General features: G+C 47.8%; 2 protein-coding genes across 13 annotated transcripts in view; one reads left to right on the top strand and one right to left on the bottom strand.

The window, feature by feature from the left end:
* Positions 1–3,455, top strand: part of FNBP1 (formin binding protein 1) — a 93,475-nt gene extending 90,020 nt beyond the window's left edge. For all 9 annotated transcript variants that reach the window (XM_040649361.2, XM_046901912.1, XM_040649358.2 and 6 more), the window contains one exon: positions 358–3,455. In XM_040649361.2, the coding sequence (XP_040505295.1) occupies positions 358–365 (8 nt within the window). In that variant the 3' untranslated portion in view covers positions 366–3,455. The remainder of the gene's footprint in view (positions 1–357) is intronic.
* On the bottom strand, positions 1,138–24,433 carry USP20 (ubiquitin specific peptidase 20). Of its 4 annotated transcripts, XM_046901901.1 has the most exons (25): positions 24,339–24,433; positions 21,974–22,077; positions 21,536–21,589; positions 20,843–20,905; positions 20,587–20,700; positions 19,909–20,005; positions 19,655–19,724; positions 18,968–19,081; positions 17,783–17,861; positions 16,040–16,466; positions 15,008–15,145; positions 13,869–13,981; positions 13,248–13,420; positions 12,981–13,075; positions 12,364–12,397; positions 11,875–11,920; positions 11,437–11,617; positions 11,153–11,279; positions 10,867–11,036; positions 10,152–10,233; positions 9,651–9,759; positions 9,199–9,301; positions 8,908–8,979; positions 7,777–7,961; positions 1,138–4,065 (listed from the first exon to the last, which is right to left on the bottom strand). In XM_046901901.1, exons 2-24 carry the CDS (start codon positions 22,052–22,054, stop codon positions 7,801–7,803), a joined length of 2,703 nt encoding a protein of 900 aa, XP_046757857.1. In that variant the 5' UTR covers positions 22,055–22,077; positions 24,339–24,433; the 3' UTR covers positions 1,138–4,065; positions 7,777–7,800. The 4 variants fall into 4 exon arrangements, 3 of the variants coding, with proteins under 3 accessions (XP_046757857.1, XP_015135204.1, XP_015135203.1); XM_015279718.4 differs by lacking the exon at positions 1,138–4,065 and having other exon boundaries at positions 5,865–7,961; positions 23,858–24,433; XM_015279717.4 differs by lacking the exon at positions 1,138–4,065 and having other exon boundaries at positions 5,865–7,961.
* Positions 24,434–24,500: the final 67 nt, after the last annotated feature.

Raw genomic sequence — 24,500 nt, 5'->3', positions numbered from 1 at the left:
TACCGTTCACTTGAGCAGATATAGTACCTCTTAGCAGATTGAAACGGAAAGAGCTGTTTGTTTTCTCTGCTGTTGTGCTGAGAAAGTGCTGGCAGGGTTCTGCTCCTGGGTTTGACATCCTTCTCCCAGGGGAAAGCAGTGATCCAATGATGCTTCCTGGAAGGAAGGGCTGAGGGTGAATGGTGACTGAGTGTTGGGAAGTACGCCTGAGTTCAGGAGCTTTGCTTAACCCTCTGCAACCCTGTAGGTGCTTGGTTTCCTTTAACCTCCTGCAGGTAGTGCTGCTCTTAAGGGAACCCTTTTTCTCCAATCTCTTTCTAATCCAGTCTCTTTCTTTTTGTCTTTCTTATGTTTTAGATTCCTAAAGGTGTTTGTGCTGGTGCAAGAACCTCGGGGCGAGCTTGTCACAGAAGGAGAAACAAAATGGTCTGTTTACCCTGCAGGCAGTTAAAACATACCCATGGAAAGCCAGACTCCCACTCTTGTCTGGAGTTCCCACTTGAAAAATTCAGACCTAAATTCCATCCCAGTACCATTCAGATGCTTGCTCTTTTCCATGGCATGCTATTTGTGGCTCAGATTAACTTACCAGCCTTCCCTGCTCTTCTACCAGCTTGGCACAGCCCTTCTATAATAAAAAATAACCAGCACTTCCCCTCCCAGCTCCTTCCAGTGCTGGTCAGAGAACCGCTGGCTGCCCATTGATGCAAAGGGCACCTGGAGAGTCCCAAGCATGTGCAGGTCTGTCTTCTGTCCTCCGTTGTCCCTCAGTCCATCTGAATGTATGCACTGATCCATCAGCGTTTCACATGGTGCCTTTAGCACTAATCCTGCAGGTAGTTTCACCAGCTCGGAAAGGAGGTGCACACACATGGTAAGCTGCTCCTGGGGGACAGTGTTACAGCAGCTGGACTGGACTCTGAATTGGCAGATATTAAACTTGATCCACATGCATCATTCAGTATTCTTCTTTCTACAAAAAAAAGTCACTAATACTTTTCAGCCTTTATTTTTTTTAAATCTAGGCTGATGCTCATGCCAAGCATTAAATCCCTATGACCTTGCTGTTGCCTGAAAGCCTTCAAGCTCACGTATGTACACTTTCTTTCCTGCTTGTTCTCTTGCCCCTTCCTCCTTATTGCCCCCTCCTTTCTTCCTCCTGTCCCTCACACACACACAGACACACACAAACACCGGCGTTTTGGTCTGAAGCCCCGTTCTGCTCGTCACAAAGGCCTCCATTTTGCTCTTGTTTCAGTCTGCATGCTCGCCCTGTTGCCTTGCCTGCGCCCACCTTCCCGAGGGCCACATTATTTTGTGGCTCGTTGTTAATGTCTTTGCAGTTTTCTTTTGTTGGTTTGTTTTTCAGCGTTTCAGACCTACCTTCTTCTTTTGCATGACCTCTTGTGCGTTCTCATCAGTTAATGTTTGAATAACAGAATTTTTTTAGAAAAAAAAAAATAAAAGAGAAAAGAAAAAAAGAAAACTGCACTCTATTTCGTTCTCCCACGTTGTCATGGACTGGACCTTGGCCCAGAAGCCAGCCCTCAGCCATCCTGTTCTCACGTGGTTTTATCTGAAGCAGAAGCGATGCTGCGCTGTGTCACGTCATGCATCTATCTCCAAATATGCTGCATGACCTAAGCTGCCTAACAAAGGGGTCAGTTGCTTTCTAGATCTCTGTACTACCAATGCATTGGTTTCCCTTGATCTTTACTGTTGCTAAGTTGTCACAGTAATCCTGTAGGTGGTGAAGCCCTGTATGAGTTGTTTGCTCCACATAGCTCCCGAGAGCCTTACTTATCCTTAAACCAACCCATCGTTTGGGGGAGTCTGCTTGCTGCTAGGGAACTTCAGCATCTCTTGTAAAATGCCCAGAACTTGAGGAAAATTTGTATGGGAGCTCCTGTGGCTGATGACCCTGAAATGAAACCTCTCAGGTGCAGTTTGCAGACGTGTGTGGTTTTCTGCTGCCTGCTGTGCTTCTGTGTGGGGTCAGCATGCAGAAACGTGTCCCAGAATCATGTGTTCCCCGTGCTGGGGTTTGCCTCAGTCTTCTCCACTCAGGATGAAGTCATTTTTGAGTTAATGTTGTCTTCAGAACTTTGTCCCTTTCCATTTGAGATAGCCACTTCTAATTTCCATAGCAGAAACCCCTCAGTCCTTCAGCTGGTACTGCAGTGCTTACAGCCTGCAAGCATCAACCAGCAACAGCTTACGTTTCAATCTGACCAAAGTGGAGCCTGCGCTGCGGGCAGGGCTGACACCTCAGCGCAGTGCTACTGGAGCCAGAAGGGCCCTCTCCACTGGAACTGCCATCTTCATCCCTGCTGCTGGGATCACATAACCTCCAGGTCTGAGAGCCTCTGAGAGCAGCAGTGCCCGTGGCTTTGTGCAGATGTGCGACAGAGCCATGCAAGCAGCCAGCATCACCTCTGGGGGTCCGAGTGGTGAAGCAGCCAACAGGTGTGCAAGAATGGCCATAGAATACTGTAGCTGCAGTGTTTTATCCTCGTGTCCGATGCACTGTTGAATCAGCAGCGAGAGGAGTTCGTTTTCACCTGTTATTGTGCCATCTATGTCAAACTTAGAGAGAAGTTTGCTTTTATATATTTAATCTGGGTGGACAGTATATTATTGTCAGCCTCTGTGGAGCATTGGAGCAGCTGCAACGTCTGTGTCGCTCAGTAGCGCTGTGGAAGGAGCATTAGCTTTAGGTGCCTGCTTGTCTTTGAAAGAGTTTTATGGAAAGGCCACGGATGGAGTTTTTATGAGCTTGGTGAGCAGCTCCTTGATGCCTGGGTCTGCAAAGTGACCACAAGAAAAACAATGGACGGTCGTGTGTGTTGTAGCCTACAATCTCTATTCTGCTGCCTTCGTTCAGGGTAAAGAAGGGGTAACTTTGGTCGAGTTTACCTTATACAAAAGCAGAAGGACTGAATATGTGCACTGGTTTATAAAAACTCTGCTTGAACTTCTCCTGCTCAGAAGCGGGGACTGCACAGCCTGCAAAACCCTGCTGTCCCCAGCAAGTCTCTAATGCCCTTTCTTAACATCTGTAAATAGAGAAGAAACGTATTTACTGATACTGAAAGTTGTGTTTAATGCTGAGTATTTTTCAGAAGTTCATTTAGTTTGATGCATATTGTCTGTTATTTTTTCCTGCCTGAAGTGTCAAAAGACCTAAAAGAAGCCAAATTCTATTTTAACATGATGACGTCGAGCACTTTTTTATTTGTATGTGTGTGTATGTGTGTTTGAGCACTGATCTCTAGATTTTGGTGGCATCTCAGTGTTGTGATTTCATTGCCAATGTAAAAAGTTCTGGTGTTGCCCATTCGTTTCTGGAGACAGAATTCAACCAAATAAAGTGCTTCCATTTGAAAGCGAATATTAACCTTGTAACAATGAAAGGAAAGTCATCCACGTATTTAAATAAACCTTTAATTCCAGAAGCACGGTTTCACTGCACCCCTTTCATCTTCCAGGGACAAAGAAAAATGGTTTTGTTCCTTTTCTTTCCCTATAAAAAAGGCAATGTCTGCTGGGGGTTCTGATACAGTGAGGTGTTGGGCCCACGGCTCCGCAGTGACCTTTCTGCCTTTCCACAGCCATTTCCAGCTGAGAAGGGCCTTCTCTGTGACCCACTGCTTCAGCCAGATACCAGTTCTAGCCTGCTGTATTCAGAATGATGGCATTCTGATGGTACTTATTTCTTGGATACTGGAATTTGCAGGTGTTTGGAGTGCTAATGGGGCTCTGAGACACACTGTCTCTTTGAGATGCTGTTTTATCAAACTTCCCGGCTAACAAAAAGGTGGTGTGGTTTTATGGGTTGGGTTTTTGGTTGGTTGTTTTTTTTTTTTCCTGTTGTTGTTTTAAACTTTCTGACTTCACCTGTCAGCTCAGTTCACTGGATGCAGCATCAGCCAGGAGCCACGAGGACGTGCAGCTGTGCAGCTCATGGTTGGTGATGCTTTCACTTGAAGCAGCTCTGTAGAGATCTAAGGTCAGACTGCTGTTCTAACCATTTCATTTGTTCTTCGCCAGCGCTAATTAACATCTCTGTCAATTAAGGACAAATCAGTACTGTTTATCAAACAGTCTGCTAGAAAGAATGCTCAGAAGTAGAGAGAGAACTGAGCTGAGAGAGATGTGCTCCACGTCTTGGTGCTTTTTGGAAAACAACGAGTGGGAGGGAGTGTCAGCCTGGCTCCAACTCTGATCCATCTTAACCAATAGTAGCATTGCTAACTTTACATAGAAACAGCACAACAAAATAACTGAAGGCAGGAACCTGAAGCCAAGGTGAGCAGCAGCTAGTGAAATGAGCTTCACCTCCACCAGATGTGTTACTGAACACGTGAGAGTACAGGATGCTATTTACTTTAGCCATTCAGGAGAGTGGAGATGCACCACTGGCAACAACGGGCTCCAGGATCAGGCTGAGGCCATGTGGGCAAAGGATGGCCAAGGAAAGCTGTGGGGTCAAGTTCCAGTATGCTGCCTGTGCACCATGGGAGGAAGAGCTATTCCCCTTTCTAGGGGTCAGGTTAGTGCAGAGTGTTTGTCATCTGTGTATCACAGTCTTAGCTGCACCAGAACTGTCTGTCTATGAGGCCATAGTCTAAGCCTGGGAATAGTGAGCAGAACAGCATGTAAATCAGCCCCCCCTCTCCTGCTGCTTCCATAGGGCTGAGGGAGGGAGCAGAGAATCTAAAATCATTAAGCTAGCTCCATCGGCCCAATGCATGAACAGTTCTCTCCCCTTTTTTGCAGTCAGCAAGAGATCTGATAAAATAAGGGGGAAAGAAAGTGATATGCAAAAAGCTGATACAGCTCAGCCATAATATCTGGCTTACATTAACAGCGAGTCACAAAGCTAGCTGTGCTGAGCTGTGCTCAGAAATACCAGAGACACTTCGGGTGGGGGTCTGAGAAAAGCACCAATTGAGTCACATTTCAAATGAAATATAGATGCAGAGCGAAGCTTTGAGTATTTTAATGGACAGAGGATAACAAAAAGTTAGGTTTGGCCAGTGCAGCGTTCGTCTAGACGCTGTATAATCCCATCCCTGGGGAAGGGAGTTTGTTAATGTCTCCTGGAATGTTACAAACTGTTCTGCAGTTGCTGAGGTTACGGCGTTTGTTTGCTAGATGCAAGTTTTGAGGGTTGATTTCAAGTTGCTAGAGAACGAGCTGTGTGTCCTTACTGCCCCAGCTCCTTGGGCAGCCCAGGCTCCAGCGAATGCCATGTTATTCACCCAGCTGGCAGCGACCGCTCATCTCCTGCAGCCCCTCACCCCAGGGTGTATTTCTATCACCTCCCTCTCTCAGCAGCGCTGCTATTCACCACGGCAGAGCGTGCCAGCCTGTTACTGAGAGCACTGCATTTCTGGGCCCTCAATCACAGTGTTACTGGCTGCATTGTGCCCGCGAGCAAAGCGACGCATGCACGTGTTAGCAGGCAGTGTGTGAAACCTCCGGCCACACCACACTGACAAAACTGCACAGGCTCTGCTCTAGAAAGCTTGAACACCTCAAGAAACTCCAGCCTCCCCCCCTCGCACGTGGCTTTCCTCACGCTGCTGCTCACAAATAGCACGTGCTTCCCAGCCAGGGCAGCTTTCTAAGATGAACTTGGCTGAACCATCATGAGCAGGAAGGCTTTGTGCACAGAGGCTGCCTGGGGAGCAGTCGCCCTCCTCCGACACAGTGCAGTATCAGTTGGTGGAGTGCTCAGAAGGATTTACTGCAAGGCCTCGGGGCAGCAGGAAGCTTGGGTGTTTCTTTGGGGTTTTTTCATTGGCACCCTGAACGCAGAGGAAGCTGTCAGGCCCTGCAGGCAGGGAGCAGTCATGCAGTGTGTTGGATGCACATATATTTATTGTAACACGTTTTCAGCACAAAGTGTAACACTTAAGCACAGGAGTATTATTACAGTCTGTACAGCATCCTCTGAACGGCACAGACAACACAGACATGCAGCCCTACAGGCTCTGCAGCAGCTTCCAAGAAGGCTGCAGTGGCGAACAAAGCTGAGAACAACGAGAAATCCCAACAGCGGCTCATTCTTTGACCTCCCCTTGGGCATATACAGGCATCCAGTAAACAAGATAGTGAAAATAACATGGTGAACCATTTACAGAAGGATTTATTAAAAGAAGGATTTGCTGTTTGCAGCAATCTTTTGGTCTAAAAAAATCTGAAGGCCACGTTTTTTCCTTTTCAAACTCTCCTGCACTCTTCTCCACACTCTACCTGTGAGTGAAAGCACAGCCCTCCCTTCCTTTCTCTTTTCCATGGGCCCCCCAGCCCAGGCACGATGCTGTGGAACCAGGCAGGTTCCAGCACTGTGATGAATGCAGTTTTGGTCCTCAGCCCAAGAGAGGTCACCTCTGTCTCGCCAGCTTTGCCTTGCTGAGATTCCATTGAAGCTCACTGAAACACACAGGTGCATGCCCTTTTGCTATGGCCTTGTCTTAGGTGAAAGAAGAACTTTTTAAGAACGGCCCTGCTGGGATAACTCGTGTTCAGACTCTTTTGTCTTCCTGCCTCTCTCTGCTGCCTGTTATTGTAGTCCCCAGCTACAGCAGCAGCAGTAGATGAGGGAGCACGTTATTTCTATTCATTAAATGAGCCACTGCCTACACAAAGGACATCTGTACTGAGAAGCTAAATGACCTCAGCACACAGGTGGAGGCCTGTTTGCAGAAAGCAGCTCATTCCTGAAGCCACTCCAGCAGTCTGGACCTGCTCAGCCAGGCACCTTCTCCAGTGCTCCACGAGGGCCCTGCCCACAGCTGCCCACCTGAGCAGGCTCTGTGCAAAGATATGGGCACCCTCCTCAGCCCCCACTCATCCTCTGTTTCTCATGACAGATGCAGGGACAGACCTGTGCTGACAGCAGGGTCATTCTGAGAAGGGGTTCTGGGCTTAGGAACAAAGTCCCGTGTCCTGCTCCAAAGAAGTCTGCCCATTAAACAGCTTTGAGTCTAACCTGTAAGGCTGCATCCCATATCTAGCAAGCTGCCAGGAGCTTAAGGGGAAACAGTACTGAGGGAAGGAGAACTCATCCTCCAGCTTTGTTCTCTGAAAACATGCTGAACACATGAAATCAGATACGAGGAGCAGAAAATCCTGTCAGGATGGTGAAGGTGGAACTTTAGGGCTTAAGGGAGAAAGAAACAGACTATTTCAAAATTATTCAGTTGCAACCGAAGTTGCAAGAATTAGATAAGGAGCAAAACTAGGAAGTTGTGACAACTGTGCACCATCAGCACAAAACTACCAGGAGGCCTTGTGGCTTCAGTTAGCTTCAAATAAACAGGTTTCTCTAGTTGCAACGCTGCTTACTGGAAACATAAATAACATCTCATTATCTTTACACAGGGTTAAAAAAGGAAAGTGCCAAAAGCAAAACCTGCAAAGGAGCAGAGAATCGGTTTACTGAGGACAAGCTGAGAGTGCTGATTTCTTGTAAGCAAAGAAAAGGGAGAGGCTCAGGTCAAAACACAGGCTAGCGAAGTCCATCTGCAATCTCACCACCATTTTTTTTCCCCACTGAGGCTACAAAAATGACTTACAGAGAAACGGATTTCTCCCAGTCTTTCATAGTACCACCCCTATATCCAGAACCACATGAAAGGATGGCCAAGGACACCTGCCTTCCCCAGAGCGGTGGTGGGAGCTGCACACGCCTTTGAGTACCACACAAAGGAATAGGTTTGACTCCTCAGGATTCCCCATCCATCTGCACACATAGTTGTGCCGTACCTTCCCTGCCCCATCCTGCACAGATCACACAGCCCGGGTCTCTGCTTCAATCTTCTGCTCCCCATGCAGGTCACCCAGTTCTTGCACCTGGGCCACATTCGGTCTGACAGCAATCTCTGGGCCCCCTCCGTACAGTGTGCTTAAATAAATCCACGTCTCCTCGGAAATCTGCCCATAATCAGTACCTGAAAAGGACAACAGCGATAAGCAGACACGCAGCCATCAGCTGGAGGGGCTGCTGCATTACATCACGGAGGACATCGTCCCCCACCACCCCCCCCTGCACCAGAAGAGCAGAGCACCCCTGGTGCCCATCTCTGCACTGTGCAAACGAAGCACAGCCCCGTGCCATGCAGCCTTAGCAGCAGCGCTCCCACCGGCCCTCAGCAGTGCCACCTGCTGCTGGAAGCCACTGAGGCTCCATGGCACTTCAGCCCACAGCCGTGGGATTCTGCTGCAGAGTCGCTTCTTCCCGTCCTCAAACTGAGCCACACCACCGGGGTCACACACAGCAGCAAATGAGCTCTGACAGACCCGAGCTACACACCGCCCCCAGGCAGCTGGGTTCTACTGCCTCAGAGAGGCAGAAAGCGTTCCTTCAAACTGTCCCAGGAGGAACAATTTAAAGTGGCCACAGCAAAACACAGGGAAAGCAAAGATCTTTGCTATGAAGGTTACAGAAGAGGAGGAGAGCGGAAATATTTGCTTTGAGAGATAACCAAGATACAAATGCAATCTTCATCTGCCCGGCAGTGCAGTGAGGACAGCCCAAGCAGCCTTATTTCACAAGCTGGACCACAGCAGATGTTGAGTAAAGACAAGTGAAACACTACAATAGTGGGCAAAGGGAAATGATAGAAAGCTTTGGGAACAGCAAGAACAGGAGATGGAGGAGTGCAGAGTTTACTCCACTACGTCATGTCAGCAAGTCAGTCATTGTGGGAGCTGCCGATGGAGAACTGAGATGGCACTCAAGGCAGTCAGCACAGGGATGTGCAGAGCAGTCTTCCTCTGCAACACCATCTTGCTCTGTTACTGCTTTGTTACAGACAGACAGACAGACAGACAGACGCAGTGGAATATTCTCCCTAACCTTTCAGGAACACTACAAGACAGCAGCACACGCCTTACCTTGTTTAACATGCATGTGGCCACCTGCTTTTGTCAGTGCAATCTTGCTGTTGTCAATTGGTCCTGGAGGCTCTGTGAGGAAAAACAAACACGTCTAGAATCAGTGTGCTTCCCATGCTGCCACCCAATTCACATCATTTAGTCCTCATTATTTCTGCCCCACCCCTGGGACCTGCAGGGACACTGACTGGTTGCTGCCCAGACTCCATCAGGTGCAGGACACCTAAAAATGAACTTACTTTCATTCTACCTCTCAGCACTGACAGTCTCCAGCGACCCCCGGCTTCTTACCGTTATCCTTCCCTCTGACAAAGGCTTCCCACTCACGGAACCACTGCATGCTGATACAATAGATGACACTTGGAGACTCCTCTGCCAGAAAAGCCTTGTTCAGCTGGGAGAGCAGAGAACAGAAGTGCAGGAAAGATTCAGTCACTGCTGCGGTCTGAGGGAGCCCCTTCCTTTCACTGTAAGGCAGCCCTGCCACTCTTCAGAACAGCCCCTTATTCTGAACAATCCCACCACCCTCTCCACCACCTGTTTCCACTAACTAGTATAGGCAAGAGATTGGGATGGTTTCATGCCCCTCCCCGTGCTGACAGCACTGCGGAACCCCAAAATCCATCTCCGGTAAATCATATGCTGGAAAACAAGGGCAAGAGTTTTCCACTACCCGTCCACAACAGGCCTCCATTTCCCACCTCCACCCTCTTCCATTGCCTCCGGATCCCTCCCATACAAACCTTGATGAAGGTGTCAATCTCAATTCTCCTGCGTTTGGCAAGTGCTTCAATCTCCACTTGGCAAATAGAGCACACATACAGATGGTTCACTGCAGGGCCACCCCCAAACCTGAGCACAAGAGAGGGAAGGGAATGCAGAACTGTAGGAAAATGGAGTGCTTCCCAGCCCTGAATCCTACACAGTTGGATTTTTACACTACTCCAGATAGTGAGGAAGGAGGTGCACCTGCAGCTCTTTTCTGAATGGAGAGCATAGACTTTATGTAACACAGTGAGGGTCACGGCATTGTCATGAGACAATGCACAGATACAGCTCACTTTGGTTTAGATTAGTATGGTCTACCTAACACAAGTCTTGTCAGCCCACACCAAGTGCTGCGTGCCCTTGAGGTGCCATGGTAAGGCGTTATAGCTGGGATGGTGCCTAAGATGGGAAGACCCCAGAATGACAGACTGTCTGGGAAAACAAAATGGGACAAAGAATGAAATGGCCATAGTCACCTGTTGTAGAGATATTCCCACACATTCTGGGGCAGAATCACAACCAGGTCATCAATGTAATGGTATTTATTAGGGGGGATCCCTGGAGGAAAGGTAAGAGGGAGAGAGAACAACAAAATTCTACTGCTGTTTAAAGACAGAAATAGCAAAAAGACAGATCTTCCTTACTGAAAACTCCCTGATTCCAGCATCTGCTCTACTAATGGAAGTCACTCAAGAGTTCACTGACTCTGGAAGCTTCTCAGTTCAAGGTGACAATTTCTACTCAACTGCTTCCTTCCTAATTGTGAACATGCAAACCTGAGGGCTCCAAGGCACGAGAGATGAAAGAGCACTAAATGTGCTAACAGGTCCCTTCAGGAGCGTGTGCTCCATTCTCCAGACAAACACTGAAGGACAACCTGATAGGGTAACACAGATAAACATTGCTTTATCTGCTTTCTACAGGTTCATTTTTCACAACAAGCAGAGAACTGAATACTGTTGTTTCCCAGCACTAGGCATTCCTCTGCGCCTCTGATCAGCAGGACAATGGGGCAACTGTCTCATCTGTCCCTGAGTGGGCTGAAGCTTTTGCCAGCGAGGCAGATCCTACAACAGCAAGCACTGTGACAGGACTACAGCTGGAGCTTTTTTTCCTGCACTTGTTAAAGCACCAGAAAACAAGAAGGCATAGCTGAAAGTTGCTTTTCTGGGTTCAGCAGCACTGTCTTACCTCCATGAGAGCACAGAAAGGTGTGATTGGTGATGGGACCAGGCTCAGCAAAGGTGTTGAATTTGTTGAGCCACTCTCGAGAGACGTAGAACTGGAGTAAACTGTGCTCCTTCATGCTGGCAAGGGACACAACCTTCTGACGCTCTCGCACAGCCTCTTCACTGCTTTTCCTTCAGTAGGGAAAGGAAGAGAAAAATGAAGCAATTCTTCAACTCTTAGTTTTCCATACTCATTTCTAAGTACTCTGCAACCAGGACAGAACCGCTGCATGCAGGGCACTGCTCACCTGTAGAACAAGACATAGGCTTCTGCATTCTGTACCACAGTCTCATGGACCTCAGTGACATACTGGTCATCAAACTCGTACCACTGCCCATTGATCACGTTCTGACAGTAGGCTATGTAATGCCCACCTGTAACAGGAAACACAGCACAGCTGAAATTCAGAGTGCAGATGAAACTCAGGCTCTCCCAGAAGAGCTGCTGCCCAGCCCTGGAACGTGCTTCTGCTTTGCTCATACTCCTCTTGTTCTCGCTCCCTTCTGCCACACAGTCACAAGAAGGACTTACTGCCTGCTGTGCCATGATGGCAGATGACTGACAGTAGATCATAGGTGGTGATCTGGGAGACACACTCCTTGGCCAGGAAAGGCCGCAGATCCAGCCCTTCCAAGGGGAAGGAGACATGACTGTTGATCTTGAAGGAATACATCACCTCATGCCGGAACCGTTTCAAGTGGATGCAGAGAATCTAAAAGACCAAAGACAGAATACCAAAGCACAGTTTTGCTGTGGGTGTCCTCATCCAAAAGCCTCTCTGTGCACCTTATCTTTGCAAGGGTTTTTTGCCTGTTAGGAATCCTGCTGGCTCATCAAAAATCTCTTCTGGTTCTGATACAGAGCTTTGCCACCAAAACAAACTGCTGTTTCAGTTCTACCTCTACCTTCTTTACCTGCTCAAACAGTGTCTACTGAAAGAAAAGTAAGAGTCAAGGGACTCTTACTCACCTCTGGTAGCCGGAGGACTTTGCAGTACTTTACTCCATTCCTCAATCTGAGGGAGAAAGAGAAACCAGCTGTGAGAACAAGCTCAAGCAAAGGGACACCAAAAGGCAAGGCAATTGTCTGGCTGCATCTTGCTCACTTTGAAACTCAAGACAGATCCTGAATTCAGCAGCAACAAATTCAGGCTCCTTGCAATACCCTTATCAAATGAGGCATGGCGTGAGCAGTTTGTCACACCTCTTCCTTCTAATGCAATAGCTGCCAAGCCACATCCCTATTCACACCCTTCTTGTCTCCTTTCCCCCTTGAAGCCAGCACTTTTTCTACCTGCCCACATCAGTGAACTGTCAAGACTGGAGCTCTGGTGCAAGGCAAGGCAGACTTTACACGACACCCAGCGTAAGAAGTCCAGGGAGAGGATGCAGCAAAATGTTTAACAGTAGTATGAAGTATTGAAGTTCCAGAAATACCATACAGATAACGCAGACTTACTTTTTACACCTTTCACAACTGTACATGTTGTCCCCTATAGATGAAGAGAAGAAAGCTGTTATGCACTTACTCAGAGCACACAACTCTGGAATTGATACATTTCCACCCTGCGCAGGAAAATGACACTGAGTGGCTTCTTAGGAAAACCAGGGTGAGAAGGGATCAAAACAAGCATTTCCCTCAGTAAGGGTGGGAAGGAGAATGTAATCAACTAGCAGAAAAATCTATACTGCTCACCATTGTAAGTGAATACAGCAAAATGTTTAAGTCCTCTAAGGCTTAAGGAATGGACAGAGAAAGTGAAGAAGTGAGGAAGGCTAAAGAGCCATTATAATTCAAAAAAAAAAAAAAAAACCCACCCAAGAGCCACATCTGCTTCTTGCTAAGAACACATCTTCAAAACGAAAAAGCAACACCTCTGAGCAGTTGGGAAAACTCATTTCTGAGTTTCTAAGAGAAGCTGAACTGTCAAGTTTCGGTACTGCCAGTCCCTAAGTGAAATAAATATGAAGGCAGGCTTTCTAGGAGATTTAACGTACCCCCAAAATGCTTGTGAGATATTCCGACATGCAGTTTTTCTTGGGTTTGGCTGTCAGACGCCACTGAAGCAAACTCACCTTTCAACTCATCCGCTGCAAAAAAGGCAGCAAGACAATCCTCCAGTGTCACAACAGGACCCCAAAACCAGCTAGGGATACAGGACACCACAAACCTACAGAAGAGAGGGGATCAGGAGAAAGAGTTGCATGAAAACAGTTGGACAATTTGTCCTATTCCAGGGAACAGCTAACATTTCTGCTGAAAGCACACTGGTTAGGAACAGCTGCCTTTCGGAAACTGCAGAGCAAACCTCAGAAGAAAGAGCCCCCACACGGGGAACACACCTCCGGATATACTCCATGATGAAAGCAATCCAGCCTTGCGAGGCATAGTTGTCCCCACATGCCCCTGTCTTAGCTGGCACTGTTTGGTAGATGGCAGAGTGCAGCTTGGCCAGGTCCTCCTTCCCTGGGATTGGGAGTGACAGGTCTTGGAATGTCTCCACTGTTGTAGAAACCTGGAAATATCCAAGAGGAAAAAGCCTGGGTTTCCTGTGCACGTAATGAAGCCAGGACCTGACTTCCATCACTTTTTAATCACTGCAGAAACCTGACCTGGCAGTAACAGCAACTTGCTCAGGCTAGTTCTTCTTACCTACTGTCAGCAGGAGGACTTTCACCATCTTTTTGCAGAGTTGGAATTTGTTTTCTGATGCGAATGTGACAGTGCTAGACCAACTCAGTAGCACAGATAAGCAAACATCACTACGGAGGCTGAAAATTTCTTGGCATGGCAGGTCTCAAACACATCCCACCTGCCAAGATTTTAGCAGGCCTGCTGCATCCCACAGCATGGAAACAGAAAGCTTCATTGCCAAAAAAAAAAAACCAAAAAACCAACAAAAAAAGAGGTCTATGAGGTCTACAGAAGACTGCTCATTGACCAACAGCTATCAGGACACTCACTCTGTCACAGGTGAGGCACTGCACCAGGCTGAGGATGGAGCCATCAAAGATATCAGAGATCACACTGCGATAACGAAGTTCTTTCTTCTTTTTCCCAGAAGCCTGCATCTGGGCTGAAAGAGACACAGAGACATCACATAGCAACACTTTCTCAGTCTCCTGTCTAAAGCAGTCACACAGACACACAATAAAAACCACAAGACAAGCACTGATCCTGCATGTTGAGGACCATGTTTTGCTCTAAGCTTTACACTTTACTTCCTTTCTCCTTAGCCTGTCTGTGTACTTTGTCTTTTTTTTCCTCCCCTCTAGCATTTACCATGTTTGTCAGGTGTCTTGTGCTGGAAAAGACTCTCCACGGCAGTGAGTGGCCAAGCACACAGTCTTGCTTAACAACAAACCCCATTCCCTATGCACACGTGCAGGGAGACAGAGTGCTTTTCATCAGGCCAGAACATCTGTGGCTGTGTTGACCTCAGCCAAGAGGCCGGGGCACAGTTCTGGAAAGAATGTTATTACTGAACAGCTGTAGAGACAATGGTGTAAGTACATGCCATTGTGTTTGGTGGCTCTGCAACGCTGAGAGATTTTGTTCTGCAATTTGCTTGAAATGAAGAGGCCAGTTGGACAAGAACAGAAGCCAGGCTCCTCCCTGAAGCCTAACAATGCTTCCAGCACCAGGCTGATATTTGCAGCTTAATTCTATTACTGTGAGCTCCTGATGTCAAAGAGCCCAGAAGCTCTCCCGCAGTAACATCATCTTATGGTTCTTTGACTCACATGCATTAAGTACAAGTCTGGCAGACGAATGTTCACACATCTCCACGCTCCCCTGAAGAGACAGAGCTGTGTTTGGGACTTCATAGCTCTTTCATCAGTAACACAGCGTGCTTACACTTGGAAATCATCTCATGCTCCAATGGAAGAGCATATTAGAACAGCTGTAGTATCCAAACCCTGCGGTAGTCTGCCTGGTAGGACTTTAAAAAGCACTGATGTTCCAGGGGAATCAGCACTGCTCAGAACTGCTAATCAAGGATCATCAAGCATTCCTTCTCTCTTCTGCAAATGACCCCCTCCTCCTGCCCTCCACATGCTCCCCTCTGCCTCCCAGCATGCACCTGACCGCCCTGCACTACCTTTCTTGAGTACATAGGAAGGCCCAAGCCTGGCAGGACTGGAGCGAGGAGGACTGCTGGAGAGCTTGGAGTGCATTTCGTGATGGACCGGACTGCAGGGGCGTGAGGAGCAGCGCACGTAGGCGTCATTGTCAGGTTCTGTTGGGAAAAAAGGAAAGCAGAAGAGCAGAGGTGAAAACCCATTCTGAAAGCCAACTGTGTCACAGTCAGTGTCAGCCCAGCTCTGTGTTCCAGCACAGAACCTTTCCCAGCACTCACAGTTCAGTCATTAGTAACTGTCCTACATGCACAGGTTGGTAGATGCAACGCCCTCAGTGCATGGATAAGAGTGCATACAAAACTAGCAATTATAAAAAAAACACCAACCAATCCACCACTTTTTCACACTTGTGACTAATTAGGTTTTACAGCTTGCTCCTGTATCCCTTATCCACATAAACAGCATTGCTGCCTTCAGTGCCAGCTGGCAGAGTAAGGCTCTTATATAACGATAAGTGTTGAAAGATGGGATATGTTCAGTTTGAGGTGCCTCCACACCTACGTCTTAACAGCTGCTCTTTTCTTTTCCCTGAGATACAGAAATGCACAAACTGCACATCACCCTTTTCTCCCCACCAAGTCCATAATCCGAGATTAACCAACAGCCACTTCCCCATCTTTCTCACAGCCAACATTTCCCCAGGCCAGCCCTTTAGATAAAGCCACATACGTACAAAAAACCTTTTTCTCAGCTAGGAAAATACAGAAATATCACTTCTGCAGGTTTGGCAGCTACCACTGCCTTTAGGATGCAGGCTGCATTCAGCTCTGTGAGCATTCTCCCTAAGCTAAGCTCCCCAGCTCACTCTGTTTTTCTTACAGAAGTGATCGTGCACAAAGGCAGAACTAATGCCAGGGACACTGCAGAAAGCCTTGGATGCAAAATCTTCTGAAACCCACTGAAGGAACACACACATTACATGTCGTTGTTGCACCCAGTGCAGGAATACAGCACGTCTTCTCACAACTAACATGACTGGAAGAGTTTTATACCAGGTGTCCTGCATGGGCTGGCAGGACGGGGAGCTGGGAGCATCTCAGGTGAGGCTCTGCCATCCACTGGCATCATAGTGGTATCAACATCTGCATCCTCATCCACCTGCTCCGAGTTGCTGCGCCGATGGCCACAGGAGAACTTTCTGTCCTTCATCCTCTCTTTTTCAGAGATCCCTCTCCCTCCTTCATCCTGGATCAACAACTCTGTCTCTGCCATGCTCCCTGTGGTCCGGCTTTGACCATCTCCTTCACCCCTGTCACTGCTTGAGTCACAGGAGAGGAACTCATCCTCCGAAGGACTTCGGTCTCCCTCGCGCTTGTCATCCTGGTCACCCATATCCAAATCTCGTGTCTCTGCGACAATTGGTTCCTTCAGTTCTTCGTGAAGCTGGTCCATCAGGCAGCGCAGGAACTCCTGAGTGTCCTGAAAACAGGATTCATTCTGTGTTAGTACCCATCCATCCAGAATTCAAGCAAGTAAGAAGGCCAGAAGAAGAGGCGGCTCCATTCACAGCCTCAGTTCTGGCCATAAAAATTATCAGCCTCTGCAACATGAAGAGACTCTCCTAAGAACCAATTTTTATCCAAATGTATTCATCTGAAAGACACTGAGGAAAGCTAGACAGCCATTGCAACATGCAAACCATGGAATGGCTTAGGTAGGAAGGGACCTTAAAGATAATCTAGTTCCAAAACCCAAACTATGACCTTATTAATCAGGGTACTACCACTGATAAGAGGCAAGAGACATAGGAAACCTAAGGCAGCAGCTCACAGAGAACACACTCTGAACCACATAACTGTTTTCAGGATCGCTTACTTCTGCTTATGGGAATCTCTCTTTTAAAGAGGGCAGATTAAAATCTTTAATAAATAGGCAGTGGAACCAGAAGCCAAAGACTGCACCGTCAAGCAGCAAGCTCCTAAATTTACAATGCATGCTAGAAGAACTGATATGTTGGCTTCAAAGCACCCGCTGGAAAGCAATCTGCTATTTTGACAACTTCAGAAAGATAATTATGATGTTTCTGTTACTTTAACGAAGCTTGACTTTCAGCCTGCTCTGCCTTGCTTTCAACTTTCTCTTTAGAGCTGACTTTTCCAATCCAACATACTTCACATCAAAGATAAGTACAGGAATTCTTTCATTAATCATTATTTTTATCTTGTGTTTTGACTTGCTGTCAGCACCACAGTTCAGACAGACTGTCTACTGTCACTTCTTCTGTAAATTTTCTAATCAAACAGTTGGATGTTTACATTTTTTTCTTAAGAATAAACACTGGAAGTCACGATAAAAACCTCAAAGAAAAAGATATTATCTTTAAATAGGATTTAGTTAGCTGCAATTCCCCCGAAAAAGAATACAGAAAAGGGGCATCTTGAACTTCTTAGTACAAATGTATCCAGATTTCCCAGCTCTAACATGAATAGTACCTAACTTATGTGGCATGTCCCAATGGATCTCAAAGCCCTTCACAAAGGAGGTCACCATCACAATTTTAGAGGTGAGAAAGCTGACGCAGGACGGTGCACTGATGCAGTAACAGCAAGGCAGAGCCTGGAAAACAATGCAGGTCTCCCGAATCCCACCCAAGGGCTCTATCAGATCACTAAGACTGACACAGAACAAGTGTGACACCCCAGTTCTAGCTCCTCTCTCTGAACACAAGCAGAACTGCTGCAGGAAGGGAAAACCACCATCTCTGGAATAACGGCGTGTTTCTGCTGAGGCCCCACCTGCTGTGCATAGCCTCGGAACATGGGGTTGACGAGTTTAATTCCATGGGACAGACTGCTTGGAACAACATAACTTGGCCTGTTTAGATATGGAGGAAAAAAAACAACAAAAGTCAGCTTGCTTATCAGGCCTGGAGCCAGTTTGTGTAATAAGCAACAGAACAGGGTGTGGTAACTAGTTAAGGAGGATGGAAGATTATTATGCACCTGCAAAGCCTGGACTTAATTTATACATCACCCAGCTGATAGAGAAATCAAGAGAGAGAAAACATCTCACAGTCATCTCACTCTCTCCTTCTAGAGAGAACCTTCCCTAGAGCACGCTTTAACTTGAAGCTCTGTCCACACCTGGAACTGTCTCAAGTGATTCTCCCCAGAGCAGGGTTTGGCAGTGAGTTACTTGCTTTGGTTTTGCAGCAGCATGTTTGACAGGTGGGCTGGTGGGGGACAAGTAAATGAGGTAAGTCAAAACCAATATGAAATTGACGTGATAGTGCTTCAATGGCTACAGCCTGCTGCCTAAATACACAGTACTGCTCTGCATCTTGCTTATCCCTTGTTAATAACTAACACAAAGCAAACACACAATGCCATTCAGATTCCTAGCTTGAATTTTTCCCCAATTTATTAGTTTCACAGAACAGACATCTTTAAATTTCAACAGAGCTGTGTTATTTTACACTGTGTTGCACCAGTCTAGAATTTGAACCAATAGAAAACATTTCTCAAAAAGTCACCTGTATTTTTCAGTTTTTGGTAAAACCTCAGTGTCAGATCTCTATCACTTCTTCCATCCAAATCATCGGTCCCTCTGACGATCAAGAGCACTTCCTTCAAGTGCTGGTTAGTCCATGCAAACTACTCAGAAATAGCAAAGTGTTCCCTCATCACACCATTTTTTTCTTCATTGCCACCAGGAAAGCTATAAAGAAATCTCTCCCTTTTTAAAGTTACAACATTAAGAATGTCTTCTTTCCATCACTAACACCCGTTTTTATCACTGGCAGCATGACACAGGATCTCCTAGATAAGAGGGAATCCAAGCATACCTGTCTATATAGCATTTGAATTGTCTGCCTTAGAAGATGCACTTATCAATGAAGACATCATTTCTTTTTGCTGATGATATTTCAGAACTAACATAAATATGAAATCTGTACAGATGAGAACAGAGTGACCACTCACCGTTTCTTATGCCAAACCTCAGACACCAGCTTCTGGTAACTTTTGCACAGTGCTGGTTTCTTATCTGTACGGACCAGACCACCACATTCGAGAAAAAACTGTGTGAGAGGTGGGCTACAAGAGAACAAGAAGAATTCAGAGCATAGAAATTTCTTCTCTGCCTCTATTTAAGGATTTATCAAAACTTAAACACATCCCTTTCTGAAAACATGCTTAAGGTAGTGCTTTTAAATCAAGGGAAGAAGTGATTCTAGATGCAAACTTGACTTCTGCCTAGAAACGAACAAAGAAGGCTGATCTGAATCTCTTCCCAGCACAGAGATCCTGAAACTAGTTGTCAGCAGAATGGCAAATCCTACAGTGTGAGTGGTTGGAATGATACCACCGTGGAAAGCAGAAAGATTGCACATTTTGTTGTGTGGCAGATACGTTTCTGTCATGGTGGAAAGGAGTTTTACTTCCAGCATTCATCTAAAGACAAGTCTTACAGCCACAAGTTGGCTATTCACCCATTTTCCTACTGCAGAACTTCTGTTCTCCTAAACACTAACTTTTCATATTCCTTTTTCTGTAGCTAGTCTGGCTGGTTTATCCTTGCACAACTAAGGAAGGTGCCAGATCAGAGGTGCCACTGCTGATATGTAATGATGTCTAGTAAAAGACTCTACTAAAGGCCCTAGTGCCTACCAGTTAGAGAGAGCCTGAAGTGCTGCATTCATGTAGCAGGAGTTCCCAAGATTTTTCATTCCAGTAAGGCCTAAAGCACAAACAAGAGAAGCATGAAACACTTTCCAGAAGTGCTGCTTTCTACATTCTTTCCCAAAGGAGAGATGATTTGACCTTTTCTGGGCTCTGCACTCTGCTGCTGGGACCCTCTCAGTGCAGGTCCTACAGATTGCAGAGTTACCCTCACAGCTCTTTCATCAACTAGATGCAGTTACCTCTTGGTTTCAAGTCATCATCCTCTGATTCGGATTCGCCTTCATCAGCCACTGCAATTGGAACAGCTTTCAAAGGGTGAGCAGGCAATGGAGAATCCTAAAGACAGAAGATAACCATCAGCGAGGGTCCTGCTTCAAAAGATGAGCTGTGAGAAATATCTTAGATGTAAACTTAGCCAGCCTTTAAAAGGGCACACTCAGAAGAGAAGAACCAGTTATACTGCCTACCCTCCTCAGTAATGCATGTAGGGAATGGAAATGGCACCACTATTGCTTCCAGTATTCATGATGAAAGAGGCACTGGGAACATGCAGCAGTGTCACAAGCACACACATCTGGAGTCTGACAGTTGATTTTTTATTTTAAATGAAGATGTCACAGCTGTTGTGGCTCCTCCCAGGACCAGACGTCCCACAGAAGAAGTCAGGAGAGGTTAAAGATAAAAATCAAAATGGATATTCAAGTCATTGGAAGCCTTCCTGCAGGGAGATTCTGTAAAGCAAAGCTATTGGTCCTCTGACCACAGGCAGCCACCTTCAGTGAAAGAGTTCCTACCACGATAGCAGCCTGGACAACAATGGAAATTTCTTGGCTAATTTTGCAACAAGGAAACAAAAAGCCTGCCAAGCATTCAGCCCTGCCAGGCTGACACACACCCACTGTTTCACTGAACTTTACCGAGGGTGACTGCGTGTGCACTGCCAGCCTCTGGTCCAGGAACACCTCCTTCTCACAAGCATAGCACCAGACACGAAACGTGGTCAGATTCACTGTCAGGTTGTGCTCTTTGGCCTAGAAATTAAAAAGTGAGATAATGATTTGACAGCTGGGTCAACTTGAAGTACAGAACAACCAAATTTGGGCAGAAGAGGATTAAGTAATGGGAATAATTCAGCTCTCTCTGTCTTAAGATGGATAATAGCAAAAAGCTTACCTGTGCATGAAGGGTGCTGTGGTCAGCAAAGGACTCCCCACAGCCAACGTAAGGACACCCAATCTAGTGAGAGAAAGAGCAAAACTACAATAGCACACCCAATGAAACCCTTCACAAAACAGTCTGCAGCCCCAACCCCACCAACAGCTGAAGCTTCAGAACTGATCTTGCCATTCTTCTCGACTGCTTTTCTTTTCCAGGGCTTAGAATAAGGCAAACGACTGGAATTGTTTAATTTAACAAAGAAAACCCGGAAATCAGGTTTGCACCCAAAAAGTCCTCATTCCAAGATAACTGCTCCAACAGGCTCATCCGACCAGACTCCAAATGTCCGGGCACTTCAATGTCAAATCAAACTGCCTCTGCCCACCCACACACCCTTTGTCGCTCCTTTCTGCCCCACTGCCCCAAACACCATCCTCAGAGATCTCATGCTTGCAGCTTCCCTTTGCAGTTGCCAGCAGAGGCAGCCAATGCAAGGCATTCCTACTGGGGCTACCATGACATATTCTGACAGCATTAGTTTTTATCTAGGGAGACTTTTTCTTGCAATCCATCAAAAAGCAGTGAGTATTTCTATTGTGTATACCCCCATCTTTGCTTCCATCTCTTCTTTTCTGGTCCAATACATTTTTTTATATGTTGAACAGAAGTCCCACCATATCATGCACACAAACAGCAAGTCGTTCTTACCTGAAGACAAGCCCAGAGATTTGGTCCCACAGCTCCACATGACTGGCAAGTTCCCTGCGTATTCATGATAAAAAAAGGTTTGTTTGCACGTCTGTCTTTTAAGTAACCCCATCCTTCAGGAGTGAGAAACTTCTCCATGCGACAGGCCTCCCCCGCCTGCAGCTCAAAGCATTTCTTCAATCCGTGCTTCCAATTACACACTTTGCAGTGTGTTAGATAAGCGGCATGTTTGAGCAGGATAAAACGTCAGTGAGAAATGCAGCAGATGGGACTGACAAAGGCTTACTTGATGGGCCGTGTGCAAGGTACAACAACAGTGGAAAAAGAGTTTCTGCCTCTTCTGTACAGGGATAGGCAGCGTTCCCTATGAAGAACAGGCATGCGGAAGCATGCACAACAGCAAAAAAGGGAAGAGCTGGTAAGCAGAACACCCTGTACCTTAGATTTGAGCAGCAGATCATCCCTGGTCACCTCTCCTATGGAATCCAAGTGAGGGCAGATGTCTCTCGTATCCCCCATTCTCACTGCAGGAAGGTGTTTTCCTGGGACAAGAAAGGGCACTTCTGTTTGGTCACGGTCAGAACTGCTCTCACAGACAGCAAGAAGATAAATTAGCCTAGTTTTTATATTAGCGAATTAGAAATTAAGATATTCATACGTAAGGTTCCAAGAGATCAAATTACATCTCAGTGTGACGCAGTGATCTCAGCTCACACAGTTCCATCCCGTTGCTGAGTGGCACTGTTATGGGAGCTCAGCTAAGTGAGCAGGGCAACGCTCAGCCAGACCCAGAAACCACACCTGACCCCCTAGAAACTGGGCTGTACATCCCAGGGTGGAGAAACAACCGTGGTGATCTGAACTGCATTCCTCTCACCAAACATAAACACGCAGCACAAAGAGATACAGATCTAATTAGCTTGGTTGCATGAAACTTAGATTAAAAGCAAAAGGGCGCAGCACCCCAGGAGAAGCACCCGGCATCCAACGTCTGGGGGCATTAGAAACATGACTGCTGTTCAAATGAAGCTGCACAAGAGGGAATCAGACTCAGAGGATCTCTGATAACCCACCTTCAGTCTCTGAGGAATTTATCATTCAATAGGTGGATTTTTGAACAACCCTCCAAGACTGAATGGAGCTGTTCAGCACAGCTCACGCAGCCGAGCACTGCAAGCACAGAGGATCTCACAGCTGCATGCTTATGAGCACCATAAACACTGTCATGGTGCTCCACGGGTACATTAAAGACTTCAGACATGTCTCAGTGATGTGCAAATGTAAAAACAAGATGAGTGGAGCGTTCCCCTAAGTGTAGCTCAAGTAACCTCATTTGGGGCTGTTAAAATGAAAAGGGGGGAAAATAAAGGAGAAGCGATATTAACAGCACAGATTGGGATCCAAACTAATGCTGTTGGCTGGAAGGGAAGCAGGCACGAAAAGCTCACATCACTACAAAACCTAAACCCAAAATTCAGATGAACTGAGGATGGCAATAACCCCAAGAGCACAGCCTCTGCTCTGCGCTGATTTCCCATTTCAGGGACGTCAGAAAGGATTTTCAGTGCTACCTGGTCTGAATCACCGACAGCAGGAAAACAGCAGTAATAACAAAGGGGATAAACACATAAGCCACTGCAGCAACTTATCCTGGGAGCAGAAAAGCTCTGCAGCACTCCTGAACTGAAGGAGCAAAGCAGAACTGGAAGAAGGAATCACATTTCCGTACTGCAAACACAGCAGTGACTGCAGGCAGCATCCCGGGAGGAGCTGCTTAACAGCAACTGGGAAAGCCGAGGAGCTCCACAGAGGAGAGAAACGCTGCCACATAACACACAGGGGTTTAGAAGTGACAACAGCACAGCGTGTGACTGACACACAAAACTGGGACACTTTCAGGCTCTGAGTTCCTCCATCAGAACGGACTCCTTTTCGCAAACACATCAGCAGATCCAACTCGAAAAAAACCCACCCATCAGTGCCATTTCTGCTCTTCCAGCTTCCTCCATTTCCTCCCTTTCTTTTTTTTTCCCCCCCAGAAAACCGAATGAATAAAACCTTGTTTTAACGAACTCCGGACCGCTTCAGCTCCCCCCCCCCCCGGGCCGAGCGGGGGCCGCACTCAGAGCACACGGCGCACAGCGCGGCCTTACGGACGCTTTACAGCCCTCTACCCGACACCACCGCTGCGCCTCTCAGCCCGGCCGTGCCGGGATGCCGACGGTCCCGCCCGGAGTTTCCTTTTCTAAACAGAACGAGAAACGTCACTTTCGCCTCCCAGCCACAACTGAGCGCATCGGAAGCGTTCAGCGCAGGCCTTACCGCCGTCTGCCCGCGGGGCTCCCGGGCGCCGCTCGGGAAACTCGGAGTTACACAACAAATCCGTGCCGGAGCGCTGAGCTCCGCCGTCAAAACCCCCGGCGTGCGATGGGAGAGCAGCGCCCGCAGCGCCGTCCGTCCGTCCGTCCGCCCTCCCGAGCAGCCGTGCGGGACAGCAGCACCGCACCGCACCGCACCGCACCGCACCGCACCGCGTCACAGCGGCCCCGCAGCCCCGCCAGGCGCTCCCACCGCCGCCCGCTGCTCGGTTCTCCGCTCCGTACCACGCCGCAGCCCTCAGCCGCCGCCGTTACGCGGAGGGCCGCAGAGCGCAGCTCGCCCCGGGGCCTACGGGCAGGACGGAGCCCGGACGCGCCGTGACACGCGTTTTTTTGCCGGGGACGCGCCGGCTGCCGCTCCCCGGGCAGCGCTCTGAGGGGCGAAGGCCGCCACAAGCCGGGCCTTTCCCCGCCGCCGCTCTCACCTGCCGGGCCCGACCCCGCCGCGGGCAGGGCGCTGGGGAGGCCGCGCCCGGCGCTGCAGGAGGCGGCGGTGGGGCCGAGCGGAGCCGCGGGCGCCGGGCAGGCCGGGGGCGGGGCGGGCCGGGCGGGGCGGCCCTCAGCTCCTGGCGAGGCCGCCGGAAGTG

Source organism: Gallus gallus, chromosome 17, assembly GCF_016699485.2.
Source record: "Gallus gallus isolate bGalGal1 chromosome 17, bGalGal1.mat.broiler.GRCg7b, whole genome shotgun sequence".
NCBI classification, from domain to species: domain Eukaryota; kingdom Metazoa; phylum Chordata; class Aves; order Galliformes; family Phasianidae; genus Gallus; species Gallus gallus.
Note: the sequence above shows the minus strand (reverse complement) of the source record. Positions and strands in the feature narration are given on the sequence as shown.

Coding starts and splice junctions, on each gene's coding strand:
- USP20 (XM_046901901.1), bottom strand. CDS start 22,054: ATGGGGGATACGAGAGACATCTGCCCTCACTTGGATTCCATAGGAGAG. Junction 20,906..21,535: donor ATCTCTGGGCTTGTCTTCAG/GTAAGAACGACT, acceptor TTCTCTCACTAG/ATTGGGTGTCCTTACGTTGG. Junction 13,421..13,868: donor AGTGCCTCACCTGTGACAGA/GTGAGTGTCCTG, acceptor GGATATTTCCAG/GTTTCTACAACAGTGGAGAC.